General features: G+C 51.8%; 1 protein-coding gene across 4 annotated transcripts in view; it reads right to left on the reverse strand.

The window, feature by feature from the left end:
- RGS4 (regulator of G-protein signaling 4) overlaps nt 1-1164 on the reverse strand; it is a 6226-nt gene extending 5062 nt beyond the window's left edge. The window contains exons 1-2 of one of the 4 annotated variants that reach the window (XM_010161050.1): nt 1124-1164; nt 791-1015 (exon numbers count right to left, since the gene is read on the reverse strand). Coding sequence is in view for 1 of the 4 variants with exons in the window: in XM_010161047.1 (XP_010159349.1) it covers nt 459-502 (44 nt within the window). In the remaining 3 variants the exon portion in view is untranslated. Of the gene's footprint in view, nt 1-458; nt 599-790 lie in introns of those variants that run through there. The other 3 variants (XM_010161049.1, XM_010161048.1, XM_010161047.1) reach the window with 3 other exon arrangements.
- Nucleotides 1165-16361: the final 15197 nt, after the last annotated feature.

A 16361-nucleotide genomic window follows, 5' to 3' on the forward strand; every position in this document is an offset into this window, starting at 1 on the left:
CCTGCCCGCTAGCAGCCGGGTCTCTGATCCTGCCAGGCTGGGCTTCTGCGCTTGGCATGCGTTCTGGGGAACGACCCTCAATCGTTTTGATCTCCCGTCTGCCTTGCTTCCCCCTCAAAAAATCAAGAAAAGAAAATTCAGCAGAAAAAGAGGATTCAAAAGAGAAAAGGGGTGCAAAGCTTGCGGTAGAAGCAGATGACAGGAACATCAAAATACAGCCATGCTAAAAACTGCTTGTTTTGCTGACGGGAAGGATGGGTTAGTGTTCCCGCAGCTCCATACAAAACCTTTACGCGATTTTGCTCCTGCCTAACAGAAAATAAACCACAGCCTGTAAGCGATCCCTCGTATCTCATCTCACGGAAGGATCAGAGCCGCTGTGCCGCTCCTGCTGCCGGCACGCCAGCCCATCTCCGGACTCGCACGACCGTTCGCAGACGCTGGGAAATAAACAGTACCTTTTTAAGCAAGTGGCTGGCAGCGCAGCGAGTCCCTTGCACATCTTGTTCCCGAGGTCGGTTCTGTATTCCTGGGAAAAAAACCAACGGTGCAGGAGGTGGCTGAGGCTTCGTGCGGGTCCTTCGCCGCCTGCAGAATTGGAGCTGGTCTCTGAGCCAGCTGCGCTGCCTTGGCTCTGTTTTATAGCCCAGCCCAGCCAGCCCAGCAGCACCCGGTGACCCAGTCAGGAGTCAGCACAGCAGCAGCACCCGGCCCCTTTTTTTGCCCACCCAAGAGGACGAGGGTGACGTATAAGCCGAGACAAAGGAGCGAGTGGGATTGAAAACCTTACCAGAAATGAAGCTTGGTGTCTGGCTGCAGAGGTGGATTCTTTTAAAAGGGTGGAAAAAGCTTCAGGGGCTTTCCTCTATTGCAAAACGTGGAACGGTGCAGATAAAAGCTGAAGAGATTTTCAGGGGAGCTCACCCCGTAAAAAAAGGGTCAGAGGATCAGTTCTGAGAAGTGAGATGAGCTTGGCTGATTCCTCTGTCCCTTTTCCTCTTCTATTTAAAGCAACCTGGGGAAAACAAGGGACAAGAATTTTAAACACAAAAGATTCCCGTAATCCCAACAAATGCAGAAACCAGAGCTGTAAAGGAAGAATGTAAATTCACCAGGGAATTACCCAGGCAGCTAAAACTGTCCTGTTTTATTCTAAAGGCATGTGGATGTACGCCTTTGGTGAGGCTGGGAAAAAAAAAAAAGGCTCTGAGGGGCATATCATTATTGGAATATGAAACGTATGTCCCAACAGACACATATTTGGGGACTGCTTGTGTACACAGCAGAAAGTAAGCCAGGAGGCTGACAACACGGCTGCCTTAGATATATGGGTATCCCTGCAAAACCTTCCTTCTCCATTTGCATTTGCCCCTAATCGAAAGCCAGACCCTGGGACTCGGGAGTCCCTGAGGGAAGATGATTAATTAAAACAATAGGCATAACTGTGCCTGCCCAGAGAGGCCTCTGTGGCAGCGCTGATGCTGCTCCGTGCTGGAGGATGAGGCCATGGAACACCCGGCTGGGGGGACGTTTGGGGGTGACCGCACTGCCTGGCTCTGCTGCGGTCCAGCGGCAGCGCAGAATGCCTCCAGCTGCACCCCGTGCCCGCAGCCCTTGGAGGGGGCAGAAGGCAGTTGCCTCTCTGGAGAGAGAGAATTGGCTGATATTTATTGTGTTGGGGCTCAGCACAGCCTGTACCATCATTATGAGCGAGAGGAAAGCTTTGGGCAGGCAGACACACAATATGGTCTGCTGCACTTCAAGCCGTGCTCCCGCTGTGAAATCAAGGCGCTTCAGTTCAGCAGCAGGCTGGCTGCCCACACTACCCGCTGCTGCACTCCCTCTCCCCGAAAAGCGTTAAATACTTTGCCCACCACCTGCAGAAGTTGCAGGGGAAGCTCTGCTCTCCTGTGTCTCTAGAGCCTACAGCCAACAGCCCAGCAGACCCAGCTCCCAGACTAGTCTACCCGCCTTGGCGTGCCGCATCCTCTCAGCTCGCTAACTCTGCTGAAGGACAGCGCTCCAGTTAGCTCTAAAATGCCTTTGTAGGAACGTGACTATCCTGTTGCCGAACCTGAGGCAACACACTGGCACGTCCTGCCCCGTTTGGAGTAAAAATCAGCTCCAGCACAGGGCAGTGTAAAACTGAAGGGAGCGAATCCCCTCGTGTCTGTAGCGTTGGTGCGTTCGCAGCCCTCGGGTGGATCTGTAGGAAGCGACTGGGCGCTGGCAGAGTTGCTGCCAAACCTCCCTGATGTCTTCTGCTTGGGGAGGAGAGAAGCCAAAGGGCGCAATATGGCCAACGAGAAAAAAATAGAACTCATTAATTAACTGCTAAATATTCAATAGAATTGATTCCATTTCAGTCTCCAATTTGGGCAATGTCACTGCTGCTCGTGTGCAACTGCGGCACATTCATTCAAGCATCGTGGAGGCTCAGCTGACCCCTGCAATCGAGGTGTCTGCAAGCTCAAACTCTGACCCTAACCCTGGCAGCCAGAACCTGACCTCCAGGCTCAGGAAGCTCCAAAAAGCTGCTTGCTGGGGCAGGGAATCTCGGTGCAGAACACAGAAATTCTGCAGTTTCTCTGTAAGCTGGCGTGTAACCACATTTTGGAATGTCACACTTCCCTGTGGACTGTAAGCGTGTTCGCTGTGTGGCTCTAGCGACACTCGAATGATGGTGTTGTCAGCATCAAGTCATCCTCTGCATCCCCCAACCTCTGTGTGAACGGGCTGTCGTAAGACATGTCTAAGGCTGCCATCACAACGGCCAGCCCAAAGGGCTCTGCAGTTAAGACCATCCTCCCCGGACGGCGCACGCCAGCTCCTAGAACTGCTGTGCTTGAAAAGTCCCTTTTTCCAGTTCATCAGCACAGACTGGCTCAGTCTGGCCCCCGTGTGAGGAGTATGGGGTTGAGTACTACCTCTCCTCTAGGCTGTTTCCCAGCTGTTGCAGTTTAATATCCGCTTAGCTGGTCTCCAAGCAGAACTACCCCCTTCCATCTCTCACCCTCCATAGTCAGGCCTCTTCTACCCGCACACAGGCTGTGCTGCGCTCAACGCCAAATCTCCTCCTCCCTGCCAGGCACAGAAGCAGCAGCTCACGCCGGTTTTTACGCCTCCCGCGTCACCTCACCCGCGGCATGGAGAAATCGGCAGTGGGAATGGGCTGGGGGGTGCAAGGCTGGGGGCTCCCTGGCCAATACACCTCTTGGCCGTGTGGTGCTTTGGAATCACCCAGGGGCTCACAGCAGACAGCACGATGGTAGATGTCTGTGGTTCCCCCTGCGGCATCCCTCATCCCTGCTGTGTCCCCTGCCCTGCCTCCCCAGCTGTCTGGAGACAAGGCTATGAAAGAGAGCTTCCCTCCTGCCATGGCTGCTGGGGGAGAACGTCACGCTCGTGTGCGCATCCCCGTACACCGGCGTGTGTGGGACATGTCCCTCGGCTCGGCGGCAGCCAAGCGGCAGGCGGTGGGAGGAGGCAGGGAGCACAGGGAACGCTGCTCGGGTGGTCGTTGCCCGGAGCGGAGCTACTTGAGGCTGTTGCCCTCCCGACAGCGCGGGGCTCTCCCAGCCCATCCCATCTCCGAGCAGCGTGCCGCGGGACGCACGAGCGTGCGAAGGCGACGGCCGCTTTGTGTCTGTGGAAGCGGAGGAGGGCATGTCACGGGAGCTGTGAGGACGTGCTGCTGGGCCAGAGCCTCTCTGTCACTGCTGCTTCCCCAGTCCCCCTCGCTACAAGAGGCTAGCAGCGGCCTGCTCTTCCTCCTCTCCCCAGCCAGGCGCCTGGAACCGCGCTAGCAAATTGCACAACGCACAGGAACACTGGGCAGAGCGTTGCCCATCTTTCTTGTGGGCAGCCCTACCCCGGGACGTGTCTGGCCCTCCATCAGCTCTGCAGATAGCCCTGGTGAGGAACCAGAGTGGGTCCCACGCCCCTGAGAAGCACTATCTGGGGTGGCACTGGTGCCCACGCTGCGGCAGACCCGCGCAAGCAGCTGCTCCGGTGACACTTGTGCCCGCGTGAGTGGCCCTGGCACCCAGCCCTGCTCCGTGAGGGAGTCCAGAGCTGTGCTCAACTCCCTGATTTGCTTCTCCCTCAGCCCAGCCCCACGCACTCCGCACAAAACACCTTCCAGCGCAACCTCCCACCATTGGTTTCTTCTCCAGTACATCCCTCAGTGTGTAAGATTTCCCTCCAGTATGGAAGGCTGCATCTTCTCCACGTACATGGATGTGTGCTTTGCTTGAATTATGGCTAATGAGCTGGGAGCAGAGTGCCCTGGAAGGACCATTTGGATCTGAGTTTGGATGAATCAGCTCAGCGCGTGCCTGCGCCTGACTGCAAGCGGCCGCGTTTCCTGTCCCAGGGCACTGCCTGTGGCCTGACCTCTCTAAAAGACATATGGAGGGGCCACACTTGTCCCCATACAGTCCCCCTGCCAGCGCTGGGATTTCCAAAAACGCTGTCCCACAGCCCAGCCTGAGGGAATCATTCTTTCCCATGTCTCTGCAGTGCACCCCCTGACCTCATGCGTGACCGCAGCCGCGGCCCTCGCGACCAGAGGCAGCGTGTGATGAGGGAGCACCTCTTCCCGCACGAGGCCGGGAGAGAGGGACGGCTCACCACCCTGCCACGGGAATGTTCCCACGTGGCTGCACCTCCAGGCCGACCCAGCCACCTTTCTGCTTCCCTTGGGTGAGCCAAAGATGGACTTTTAAAGGCAGAGCAGCTTTGGTTTGTTGGAGTTGCATGCTGAGCCTGCTCCTCTCGAAGTGGTGCTCTGAACACGATGGCACATTCATCCAGCAGCTTCCTTAGCCCCAGCTTCAAGCGATTCATGCAACCAAACGTACAACTCGCACCATCTTCCCATGCTCTCAGGCGTTTTCTACTTATACATTCCCCTGCAGCATCAGCAGGTTTTTGTCATTTCTAAGTGCTTGGAATTTTCTAATAATTTGGGGGGTTTTGATCAGGTTTTTCTTTGCTTCAGGCCTCAGGGTTTGGGCTGCCTACTTCTCCTGTTACTACACAGAAGAAAATATTTCATCTTGTATCAAAGAAGAATTGTGTTCAGCCCAAACGGGCTTCTGTTTGGGTTTGCTAATGAAATAAGTGTTGTTTGGTTTGGGGTTTTTTTTGGTCTGGCTATTGTTCTTGTTTGTGGATATCAGACAACAGACAAAAGCTATCATTTGAGTAATTTGCCGTCCAGTTTCCCAAATCTCTGTCTCATCATCCATCTTGATTAACAGCCCCTTAAACATTTCCTCCCAATCACTAAGTATGTTCTGAATAACGCTGGGCCACAAACCAAGGCAACATATGCCTGTTCACTGATGCTTTCCCAACACTAAAAAACACTTTGAAATGTCTCATTTAGCTACTTTTAGTCCATTTAATATGGATTTGATGACTTCTTAAGCCAAATATTGATGGCAAGTCATATTCACTTATAAATCTATTTCACCACCACAACTCCCTCCTAAAGCACTATTCAGCTCATTAGAAAAGGTCTATTTTTCCACGAAATCACGTCATCTGGTATCAACTCTATCACTGCCTTTTCAAACGAGCCTGCTATTGTCCATAGGAATAGTGCTCCTGCACTGACCAAAAGGTTACTAGCTCTGTGTATAGCTCACTCCCTCTTAGAACATGGCTTTCTTCCAGCCTCCTTTTATTCTAAAATGTATGAAAAATGACCACTGTGTCCTGAGAGCTCTTCAGCCTATTCCTCCAAGGATCTCAGTGCAAGCCAGTTGCACGTGGTTGTACAAAGCCGTGTATACCCCCAGGGCTACGTGGCCCCCAGGCAGGGACACACTCGCTGGTCTTGTGCAACGGACACCCAGCAGACGACTGTACTGTGCCCCAGCTCTGCCAGCAGCTCCTCTGGAAGCTTCCCGCTGCTGCCATCGCTTCTCTGTCCTTGGAATGTGCCGGGGGAGGTGACGCAGCTGGTGGTGTCCTGTCTGCGTGCTGCCAGCCCCTCCTCAGCCCACACATCCCGGCGGAAGCGCAGCACCCGGGAGTGCTGCTCCCGCCGAGCGACGGCGGCTCTGGTGAGACACGCACCACGGGCTGTGTCACGGTTCATGCCACAGCAACCAGGTGCAAGTGTTTTCACTCTCTGTTTTGACCTGAAACACGGTGTTCACAGGAATTTAGCTGCTGCTGATTTAAGCACACGATTCCGTGTTCCTGCATGTTCTTCGCAAGCTGTCTGCACTTACTACCTGACGCTTCCTGGGAAATCCTCTGTTGAGACAGGAGCTGCGATGGGCAGCAGTGGGACAGCTCAGGTTGACCCCGTGGGCCCATCACCGTAGGTAACAGTCAGTGGTTTGCACACACACCTTGCCCTGGGGGGGGCAATCGCTTCACCTGAACGTGCCATAAGGCACAGGGGGGGAGGAGGAGGCAGGAAGAGGGTTGATGCATCAGAAATTAAGATGGGTATCATGTACGTAGAGTGTGCCACAAAACCACTCCTCGTGACTCCTGCGCCTTAGCAACCCAGCTGCGCAGTGGCTTCTTTTCCCTAGTTTGAAAAAGCCCGACTTTTTCATGTGACTGAGCGATCTTCTGCCTGGAGAGCAACAAGAGGATGTGAACTTAGAGGCTGCAAGGCTCAGTCTTCCGTTGCTGCAGACCTGATGAGACCTACTGTCTTAACCTCAGATGGACGGACCTTCCTTCCCTCCTTCCTATCTTCCCAGTGGCAGCTGAGCAGGGTTAGAGCCCATGCCAGGGAACAAAGGCTACAGCTTTATTCAGAAGTGCAAATCCCAGGGGACACGCTGTCAGTGGGGTCATGGCTCAGCATCCAAAGCAGGTTGCTGACTGCTCTGGTCACCGAGGAGTTGCTCAATTCTCCAAGCCCGCTTACAAAATCAGCTTGGAAGCAGCCGGCATCTGTCAATGCCTGTCTCAAGGCTATGCCAGTTATTTAAAGATGGGGTTGCAGAGCACGATGATTGCAGGATAAAGAAGCAGCAAGGACGAGCACCTGCAGCAGAGAAACAGCACCCGTGCGGAAGCGACGCCAGCCTGCGGCACACAATGACTGGGTTGGCTTGGGGCAGAAGTAAAGGCTCTAGATGTGGCCCCAGCCTGAAGGGTAATTCTAAAAGTGCCATCAGTTGGCCCTGGTGAGCAGGGAGATTAGAAATCATAAAAAGGAAGCAATAAATTGAAACTGCACTGAAAAACAGCTGATCCTAAAGTTCCTTGATCTGTGTTTTGCAGGTGAACTGGATGGAATGGAACTACAAGCGGCAAACATCCAGCGAGGGAAAAATGTGGAATTGCTACACTGGGAAAAAGTCGCTTGCTGTAGAGGCTGATTGCATAGAAACGCAGACAGTATATAACAGACATGCAAATACTCCGGACAACCGTGACTGCTCAGTGAGCTCCGTTTTGCCAAGACATCTGGCTATTTAAAATTTATTTTGCAGCAGTGCTGAAAATCCAAACAGACCTGAGCTCCGCTGTGCCGCAGGGAAAAAACAGCAGAGAAGGAGCTGTGAACAAAGTCCATGGCACATGGCACACGGCTGTTCCTGCAGCTGATGCTCACAGCGTCACGCTGAGAGCGACAACATTAAATGCTTCATCATTTCGAACATTCTGCTTTTTCCAAAAAGGATATAAATGCTCCATGTTGTTATATTTCATCCTTCTGAACTTCTCAGCAGGATGTACGTGGCTGAGATCTTACTGTCTCTTCTGAAACCGTGTTTGCCTGTCTTTCTGGTACTTGGGATGCAGGCTGGATGCTAAAGACTGCAATTACTGGCTCAGCAGGCGAGGCTCCCGCCAGCTGCTATCCCAAGGCACACTTGTGCCTTGGCGTTTCAGCTAGAAATACGTTTCAACGCAGATGGAAAAAACTATGGGCTTCTACCCCTGTTTAGAACCAAGCCCCCCGTCTCCATAACGGGCTCATCTAACACGGGATCACTCGGATCACACAGGAATCTGACCGAGACCTACTGCAGCAATCCTTAGACTGTCATCCGCAGAGGACGTGTGGTCCCAAGGATATAACATAAGAATCAAAGGAGATGCTGCCTCGGGTGATCTCGGAGATGGAGCCGCAGAGGTACATTATGGACCTGGACTTTCTCAACTCAAGTATGTCCAGATCCAGGGTACTGTTTCTGATCACTGGGAGGACAAGTTAGCTCTAAACACAAGCATGGCTCGGAAAGGAGTTGCACTGTTTAGCATTATCACAGTATTAATTGACTGCCATCATACACAAAGTGCTTGATATTCCTTAAGTATGGAGTGTTTGTCTTATCTGTGTGTCACAGAAAATTGCAAGCCTCTGGTGAGGGTAGTACTGACAAATTGTGTTTCCCCATTTTGTCCAATAATGCTGCAGTCGCAGTCAGTCCAGCTAAACTTACCATAGAATCCCAGAATGGTTTGGGTTGGAAGGGACCTTAAAGATCATCTAGTTCCAACCCCCTGCCATGGGCAGGGACACCTTCCACTAGGCCAGGTTGCTCCAAGCCTCATCCAGCCTGGCCTTGGACCCTTCCAGGGATGGGGCATCCACAGCTTCTCTGAGCAACCTGTGCCAGTGCCTCCCCACCCCCTCCAGGAAGAATTTCTTCCTGATATCCAATCTCAACCTCCCCACTTTCAATTTAAACCCATTACTTCACCCACAAAGCCCTCACACAAGATCGCCACTCAGCCTAATTTCCCACCTGGGAAGGAGTGCCTGGCACAGACCCTGGTTTGTTACAGACAGCACCACATATCCATAAAAATATGCCCAATATCCCATCAGCCAGCAAATCTTCCCTGGGCATTGCTTGTCCTCTCCCTCTGTCACTGAGATGGCCTTGTGCCTCTCTGCCTTCACCTCCGCTCGCGGGATGTGTCCTACCACTTTGCCACCGGCAGATCCCAGCTGCGTTTCTGCCTTGCCCGGTGAGCGCCAGCCTCCCGGCGTGCCTGTGGGGAGAAGGCTGGGCTGAGGAATAGGATGGAGTCACGCTGGCTGGAAATGGGAAAGGCTGGGGTCATGAGAGCTGGAAAGGAGGGGAGCAGGAGGGGAAGAAGTGGTCAGTGATGCAGAGAGTGGCAGGAAGCTGTGTGAGGAGAGGTCCCAGAGATGAGCCGTGGGAAGGAGGAGGACGCATCCCGTGGCATCTGGACAAGACGGGCCTTGGGAACACAGTCCAGCAGCCAAGGGTCTCCCGGGAGACTCGGCTGCCTCGGCAGGGAGCACGTGCAACGCGCCGAGTGGCCTTGCTGCCCTGCAAGGGAGGTCAGCGGGAGCTGGAGCCAGTGCCCCAGTGCTCTGGGACAGTGGGGCAGGATCTCTAGGGAGGCCGTGCCAGGCACAAGCCTCCCGCATGACCCTTCTGCTCGGCAGCATCCCTAACTGTCTTTATTGTCTTGTGCTTGAGATTCGTAATGGAGAATCACTTATGTTCTGAGTAAGAGCAGCTAAAAATAGTGCTAATATAACAAGGATGAGAGATGAATTTACACAGTGAAGCAAGAAAGCCCAGAAGCCCCGTGCAGTCATTATACGCTCCCACAGCTTTCAGACGTGCTTTCAGCAGCAAATGCTCTCGCTGTTTGTTAAGCAAAGGAGGAAATTGCCCAAGACAGTGGCAGATGCCTGGAAGGCTTCATATGGGAGTGGTTTCTTTTTGCCCCCTCTCTCTTCCACATACCTGACGGGTACCCACCTTGCAACCCTGCTGCCTTCAACCAAAACGTGTGGAGCTTAGCTGTCAGCAGGAGTGCACAGAGCAGCTGGTAAGGCATCCCTTTGTGCGGGGAGGGAACAGACTGGTCATCTGCCACTTTCTAAGTCAGCATCAAGCCTCAATGAGGCGTGATTTCTTCCTTGTCAGACACAGATGCTGCCAAAATGACGTTTTTCAGGCCCACCCTCAGAGTGTTGCAATTTCTGCCCTGCGTGGAAGGTCTGGCCCCTCTCATGTGGTAGTACATCTGCAGCTCAAGCTCTGAATAAGCACTACAGGTTTGTACAACTTTCACGCACGTGTCGATGAAAGAAAAGCAGAAGCATCAGGAGGGGAAACGGCCAGGAGCTCAGGCTACCATGATACCTGCATCCCTGGTGCTCACACCAGCTGTGAGGACGGTGTGACAGCTACTCCTCGTTGCACAGAAGGATGGGGGGCAGTGGACAGGACACAGAAGGAATCCTACTTGCACCACACCAGACCAGCTGGCTACCAACAGTCCCAAGCTGCAGGAGCTCACATTTTAAGCTCTATCTTAAGAAAAAGGCCATTTCCCCTTAGAGTTCAGCCCATTGACTCCAAGGGCCAGGGTGACACCCTCCCCTGGTGCTGTCACCTGTCTCGCATGCTCGGCACTCAGATCCTGAGCAATCCCAGCTCTGCTGTGAGGCTAATGCAGAGGAAGTGGTGAATTTAAATTCCAAATCGTTCTGGAGGCTTGTGGGGGTGCTTACCGCTCCTGTTCGAATAGATGGGGGCTGCGGGGAAGCTGCCTAGCAGTCAGAGCTGTATTTAGAGTGACAGGCAGCTGGTACAAAACAAGCTTAAAGGCAGTTTGGGAAAGATAAGTTGGGTAGAGAGGCCTGGTTCACCCCTCCCCGTAGCTGCAATAAAGCGTTTGATGTGGCCCGTCTCTGCACTTCATCACGTTCCCGCTGCCTCTGTGATTCATGTTACGCAACCGATTGACTTTGCAAGATCTGGGAACAACACGTCTCCCTGCCCTGCTCCCTGATGCGCATTAAGTGTGTTACCTCCGAAGGCTGCAGCAGGAAAAACAACCCCTCGAGCCTGGTTTCTCGGCTCATCGCCGGTGCTCCTACCCTTGTTACGCTGAGGGACTCCGTGCTACGGTCATCCAAAGGCACCAGCCTGGGCACGCTTCTGCTGGTCCGTGGGGCTGTTGTGTTGCAGCTTCTCGGCCGCGCCGTGACACTTTCTATATCCAGCAAAAGTTGTGTTCCAACAGGAGTTTTTCCCTTCCAGGGTTCATGAGCAGCTCTTGAAGCAGCCTCTGATCAATGGGATGTGAAGGAAGTAAGGAAGGAAGGAAGCCAGGAGGCACAGGGGCCTGCTGCACCCCCATCACAAAAAGTACAAGGAAGGCATGGAGAAGGGAGCGGAACCAAGAGCCTCACCCACACGAGCAGTGCCATAACCCATGAAAGCATGGTTCAGGGTATCTCTCAAGAAAGCTCAGACTGATCGTGCTTGAGAACCACCGCCCTAGGGCCAGCGTATTCCAGCTTAACATCTTCTGCCTGGCGCCACATCCCCAGGGCTGGTTTGTCGAAAGGACGTCACACCACAGTGCTCATTCTAGGAGGGAACAGGCACTGCCGACAGATGAAACCCACATCATGTACTTCGTAGCCAAGGTACACCAACGTGAGAGTGCTGAGCCTGACAGAGTCACTCCACTGCATGAAATCTGGTGTTGACAGGGGAGGTTTTCGCTTCTTTTATCTCCGTTTTCCTGCATCCAGCTGTGGACTGCCTTTACTTATGGCTCCGGGATAATAGAGGCAGAATCCCACTGTGCTGTTTTACTGCTTTTTAAATTCTCTAATATATGTGCACTTGGTCAAGACAGTCTGTAGGGGAGGCAGGCTGGACTCTGTCAGCAGCGGAGACCAAAGCGGGCTCCAATTTTAAAGAAATCAGCTCTAAAATCCTGCTTGTCTTTGTTCTGTGTGAGTCACACAAGGTACTGTGCGGCAGAGGCTGGAAGGGGGCTGGGGACAGCTCTAAGAGCAAAAGGATTTTTTTTGGTTTTCCACTTCAATTTCCCTTGCATATATTGTCTGGAGTTGTTCCTGAGAGAGTGGGGGGAAGATATGCTGCCCCCAGCCTGAGATCAACAGAGCAAATCCTTCCGTCTAACAGAACCTGCTTGACATCACAACCAAAGAGCAGCAGATCCCCAACCCCGGCCTGACCCACCGTACACTCTCAGGGGTTACTATGTAGGGACGTGGAAGTAACTCCCAGCCAAGACTCCATCCATTTTTTATCCAGCCCTATCCTGTGTCCTGCAGCTGCTCATGTATTTTCAGGAAACCTGCTTCAGTACTGGTGCAGAAACATGACGAACCTTCACTGATGAACTAACTGGCCCAATTATTCAGAGTTTACAGTTCACTGAATCAAATAACTTTATTTAGCTGCAAGTACATCACATCAGACCTCCAAGGGGCTTGCATGGAGACAGTCTCCCCCTTCCCTAATCAGTCTAGCATCTCCAAATATGCAGCCAGGAAGACCAGTGCTGCATCTAGCGCGCACAGGGCTCAGGAACAGTGTAGGTACAGACCTGGTAATGAGGAAAAGCATGGATAATTATAACATGAGCAATCCTGCGCAGGGAATGGAGGGAGGGCGAGCAGCATGCTATGCACACAGTCTGCCCAAGGTCAGTGCAGGATAAACACATGAGAGACAGCAGCTTTCCATCAACTACATGGCTAATCAGATAAAGTTTTTCCCAGGAGGTAAATGGTCACCAGCTTGGGACCACTGTGCATGGAGGAACAGGACTAGGGCCACGGGGCCAGAAGCACAGGACAGCAGGTAGCTGTGAACTTGTGACAGCAGGGGAGAAAAACAGAGGCAGCTGGGATGCAGCAGCAGAGTGCAAGTTTTACAAGACCAGCAAGAAAGGTGACAGACTGCAGGGGATGAGCAACAGACACCAAAGAACGAAAGTCCTGGAAGTACAGACAGGAGAACAGCAAAGGCTGGGGCAGCCTGGTATTGCCGGAGTGATGGACGGGAAAGGTTGCTGGGGGCAGGGCAAGATGTAAGAGATGCAGAAAGCCAGGTATGCCAGCTTGAAGCTGTACACAGCACCCTTCTTTCTACCAACATCGTGAGCTAAACTTTTAAGATTTGAGAATTACCTGCTTCTCCTAGTCTGGACATGTTTGTTTTCCTGGTGGCCTGTCAGGAAAAGCAATGGTATGTGAATTGCTGCAACCTCGATGCCGTTTTCTGGGCAGGATGTGGGGTCTTCTGCTGATAACTTCTCTGTACTCTGACCTTACCAGAGCACAGGCCTTTTGATCATGCCATAAACACATTCTTCAGTTTTACAATCAGGAATGGCATGTTAGGAACCCAGTTCTGGGCGCATCGCTCTACATTATCAGCACAGGTCATTCCTTTAATCCCCATTCTGTTGTTTTCCCCCCATTGTTTACACACACGTTTCACTTTAGGCTTCATTTCAACCTTAATATTCCTGTTAGAAATCTTTTGCACGTGTTTGCGTGCAAGAATCCATACACTCTGCCTCATTCAGATGTTCAGTAAGAGGCTGAAAGATGGGAATTGCTCTCCAAGAAGGCTGTAGACCAACTGGAGAGAGTCCAGAGCACAGACCTATAAGGCAAGATGGAAGAATAAGCGTTTGTTCAATCTAGAAGTGAGCAGACCAAAGGGACACAGGGTAACGATACATGAAGTACCTAAATGTCACATCCATAAAAGGCTGCAGTTACAGAGAGGAAGATGATAAACTGTTCAGTGTGCCCATGCTGGTTAAGGACAAGAAATGTTTGTGCTGAGTTACAGCAAGTCAGGATTAGATTAGACAGCAGACAAGATTTTGCTAGCTGTAAAATCATTAAATACTAGTCGGGATCACCTGTGGAAGGGCTGGCAACACCACTTAGAAAAGCTCCTACTGCAAATGTAGTTTGTTTGTCTCTGCTTTGGAGCTTGGCGAGGCTCGAGATGGCCTTGCTGCATTCCCTCAAGCACGGTTTTATTGGGGGGGTGATAAAACAGGAGTCTGAAGTTCAGCTTTGATACCCACGTGTAAGGTTTTTGGTTAAATGTTGGGTGCACAGCATGTCCTGCTCCCACTGATCCCACCTGGCTGCCCCAAACACAGAATTGCTGTCGAATAGCAGGGACCGGCCGGTTCCGTACAACCCGTCTTCAACCCTTCGCAGTCCAGACCTTCCCACCCTCACCAAGCTTTGCTACTCTCTGACCGCTGCAGTGAGCTAAGGCTGCATCTTCAAAAATATTTACTTTTTTTCCTTTTAGGCAAATGGATTTCCACCAACTCTGCAACCCTGGGGAAAAGAAAGTTCATTTTCTGGCTGGAGAAAGCAGTTCACAGTGACCAGTCCCCAGGGAAAAGATGGTATCAGTGTTTCCGAGTTTCCAGTTAATTGTGTTTACTGAATACATGACATTGGAGCGCCTGGAGCCTTGGCCAAGTTCGTAAAAGTAAATAAAGACAATTCCAGTCTAATGTTAGAAAACTGACCCTTTGATTATTTCTGAGCTCACTTCTTCCAGCAGCTAGAACAAACCCCAATATGAAACCAGCAGCGTTGGACTTGTACCTTCTAATGTCAACAAATAAAGGTGTTCGACTGCCGTAGCTAGAAGATCTCCCTCCTCCAGAAGACAGGCCACAAGGCAGAAGAGCAGCTCCTTCCTCCTAGGGCTCATCTGGCGACCCCTCTGCAGCTCATCAGACTCACAGCCACCTTCCCAGGAGGACCCGCTGCACAACAGGCTGTGTTAGGGAGCAGGAGTGGAGATGCTCCATAAAGGGGGACAAGACGGGAGCGAAGGAGGACCCCAGCACAGGCTGTGCCCTCCCCGAGGGGCACCGTCCCACCGCACCTGAGCGGGGCAGGCTGCATGGGAACCAGCTAATGGTCCATCCGCAGCCTCAGCATGGATCAGGGCAGGGAAAATCTAGGGAGCTGTCAGGAGCAGCAAGAGATGGGATGTGAGATAGACTTACCGACAGCATAGCTCACAGAGGATTGAGGCCCAAGGCCTGAGTTTAAATACAGCTCCTGGTCCGTAAGCAGAGAGTGTGGTGGGGGCTCGGGTGAGGCTGGTGGGGGCAACCCAGGCCTGTCAGGGCTCTGACACTCTGCCTGCTCGTCAGGTGGGCAGAGCCACCTCGGACTCCCTGGGAGAGCTGTGCAGCTCATCCCAGAGAGGAAGGCAACCAGTGGGTGCTGCCCAGTTCCTCTCTGATCCCTTCCAGCCTCATCCCTCTGCCTCCTCGCTTTCTGCCTGACCACGCCATGTCAGCTGGGATCCTGACCCCTGCGCTTCACCCGCACATCTTGCGCATTGCTCGCAGCAACCCTAACACGGTCATTTCTGCCCAGCAGAATCCCATTAGCCTGAGACTCTCTCACGGTCTCTAACGACACAGACCATTTGTCACGCTACATCTTCTTCCCCAGTGTGTAAAAGTCAATTAGCGTTTTCAACTTTGCTGTGAAATAGCCCTGTCTCCCTCTTGCTTCTTTACGCTACCAGGAAACCATCTACAATAATGGCTTGTTTGGATGTCTGCTGCCCTGCTGCAGTGAACTGCAAGCTCTCTGAACTTCCCCCTCTGTGCATCAAACACCTTAAGCCAGAAACACGCTTTGCTGCCAGAAATTCCAAGATTGATTAGGTTTTGAATCTGTTCATATGGCCATTTGAAAGATTTTTTATGTTCAAGAAATTAACAATTTTTTTTGCTATCAGACCTTATTTCTTATCTTAAACACCAAAATTTTCAGCAATCTCTCTCATTTTCTTAAACCATTCTTAGCAGAGGGATAAACTGCTGAAAAACAAATGCTCCTAAAGGTCTGTGGGATGGGGCCTGGTGACCTACACCGTTCAAGCCCGGCAGTGATCGCAGGTGGCCATCGGAGAGTTCTGGTAGCCTGCGGTCCCCCCCGGGACCCTGGCCAGCAGCAGGTGCCATCACGCAGCAGTGGCCCAGGCTCCCTGTGAGGTGACGGGCTGCAGCCATGCCCGGAGCTCGTTTGCGAGGAGCTTGAAACAAGGGGCTGCTGCCAAACATGAGCTGCTGAGAGACAAGGTGAACTTCTGTATCTGTCAGTGGTAGGATGTAATAAGTCATTAAAAACTGACCAAAGCGTACTAATTTTATTAGAGACGCAAGTGTTTTAAAGTTAAAATACAGCAGTGTTTCTAAAATGAAAAATTCAAAACTAGCACTTTCAATCCTATTGATATTTTGATTTGAAGGTGTAGCCATTACTCAGAGCAAATTCAAATGAAATAACCTTTTTATTATTTAATTGCCTGGCCAAATTAAAAAAAAAAGGAATTTAATGCATTCAGTTATGAAATAAAATCACATGTACTTCAGTTCTGTCCCACTCAGCAATGAATCTACATATTTGTTTAAATTTCATTTATCATATGGATTTTTGAACCAGAGCCTGAGGCAAAAGGCTTGAGAAGGACACACTTTTAACCTGTGGGTCTCCTTCAGCGATGGCTGTCAGCCGTCTGCTGATAACGGCTTCTATTTCTCAGCAA

Source organism: Eurypyga helias, unplaced genomic scaffold (genome assembly GCF_000690775.1).
Source record: "Eurypyga helias isolate BGI_N326 unplaced genomic scaffold, ASM69077v1 scaffold4621, whole genome shotgun sequence".
In the NCBI taxonomy this organism is placed as follows: Eukaryota; Metazoa; Chordata; class Aves; order Eurypygiformes; family Eurypygidae; genus Eurypyga; species Eurypyga helias.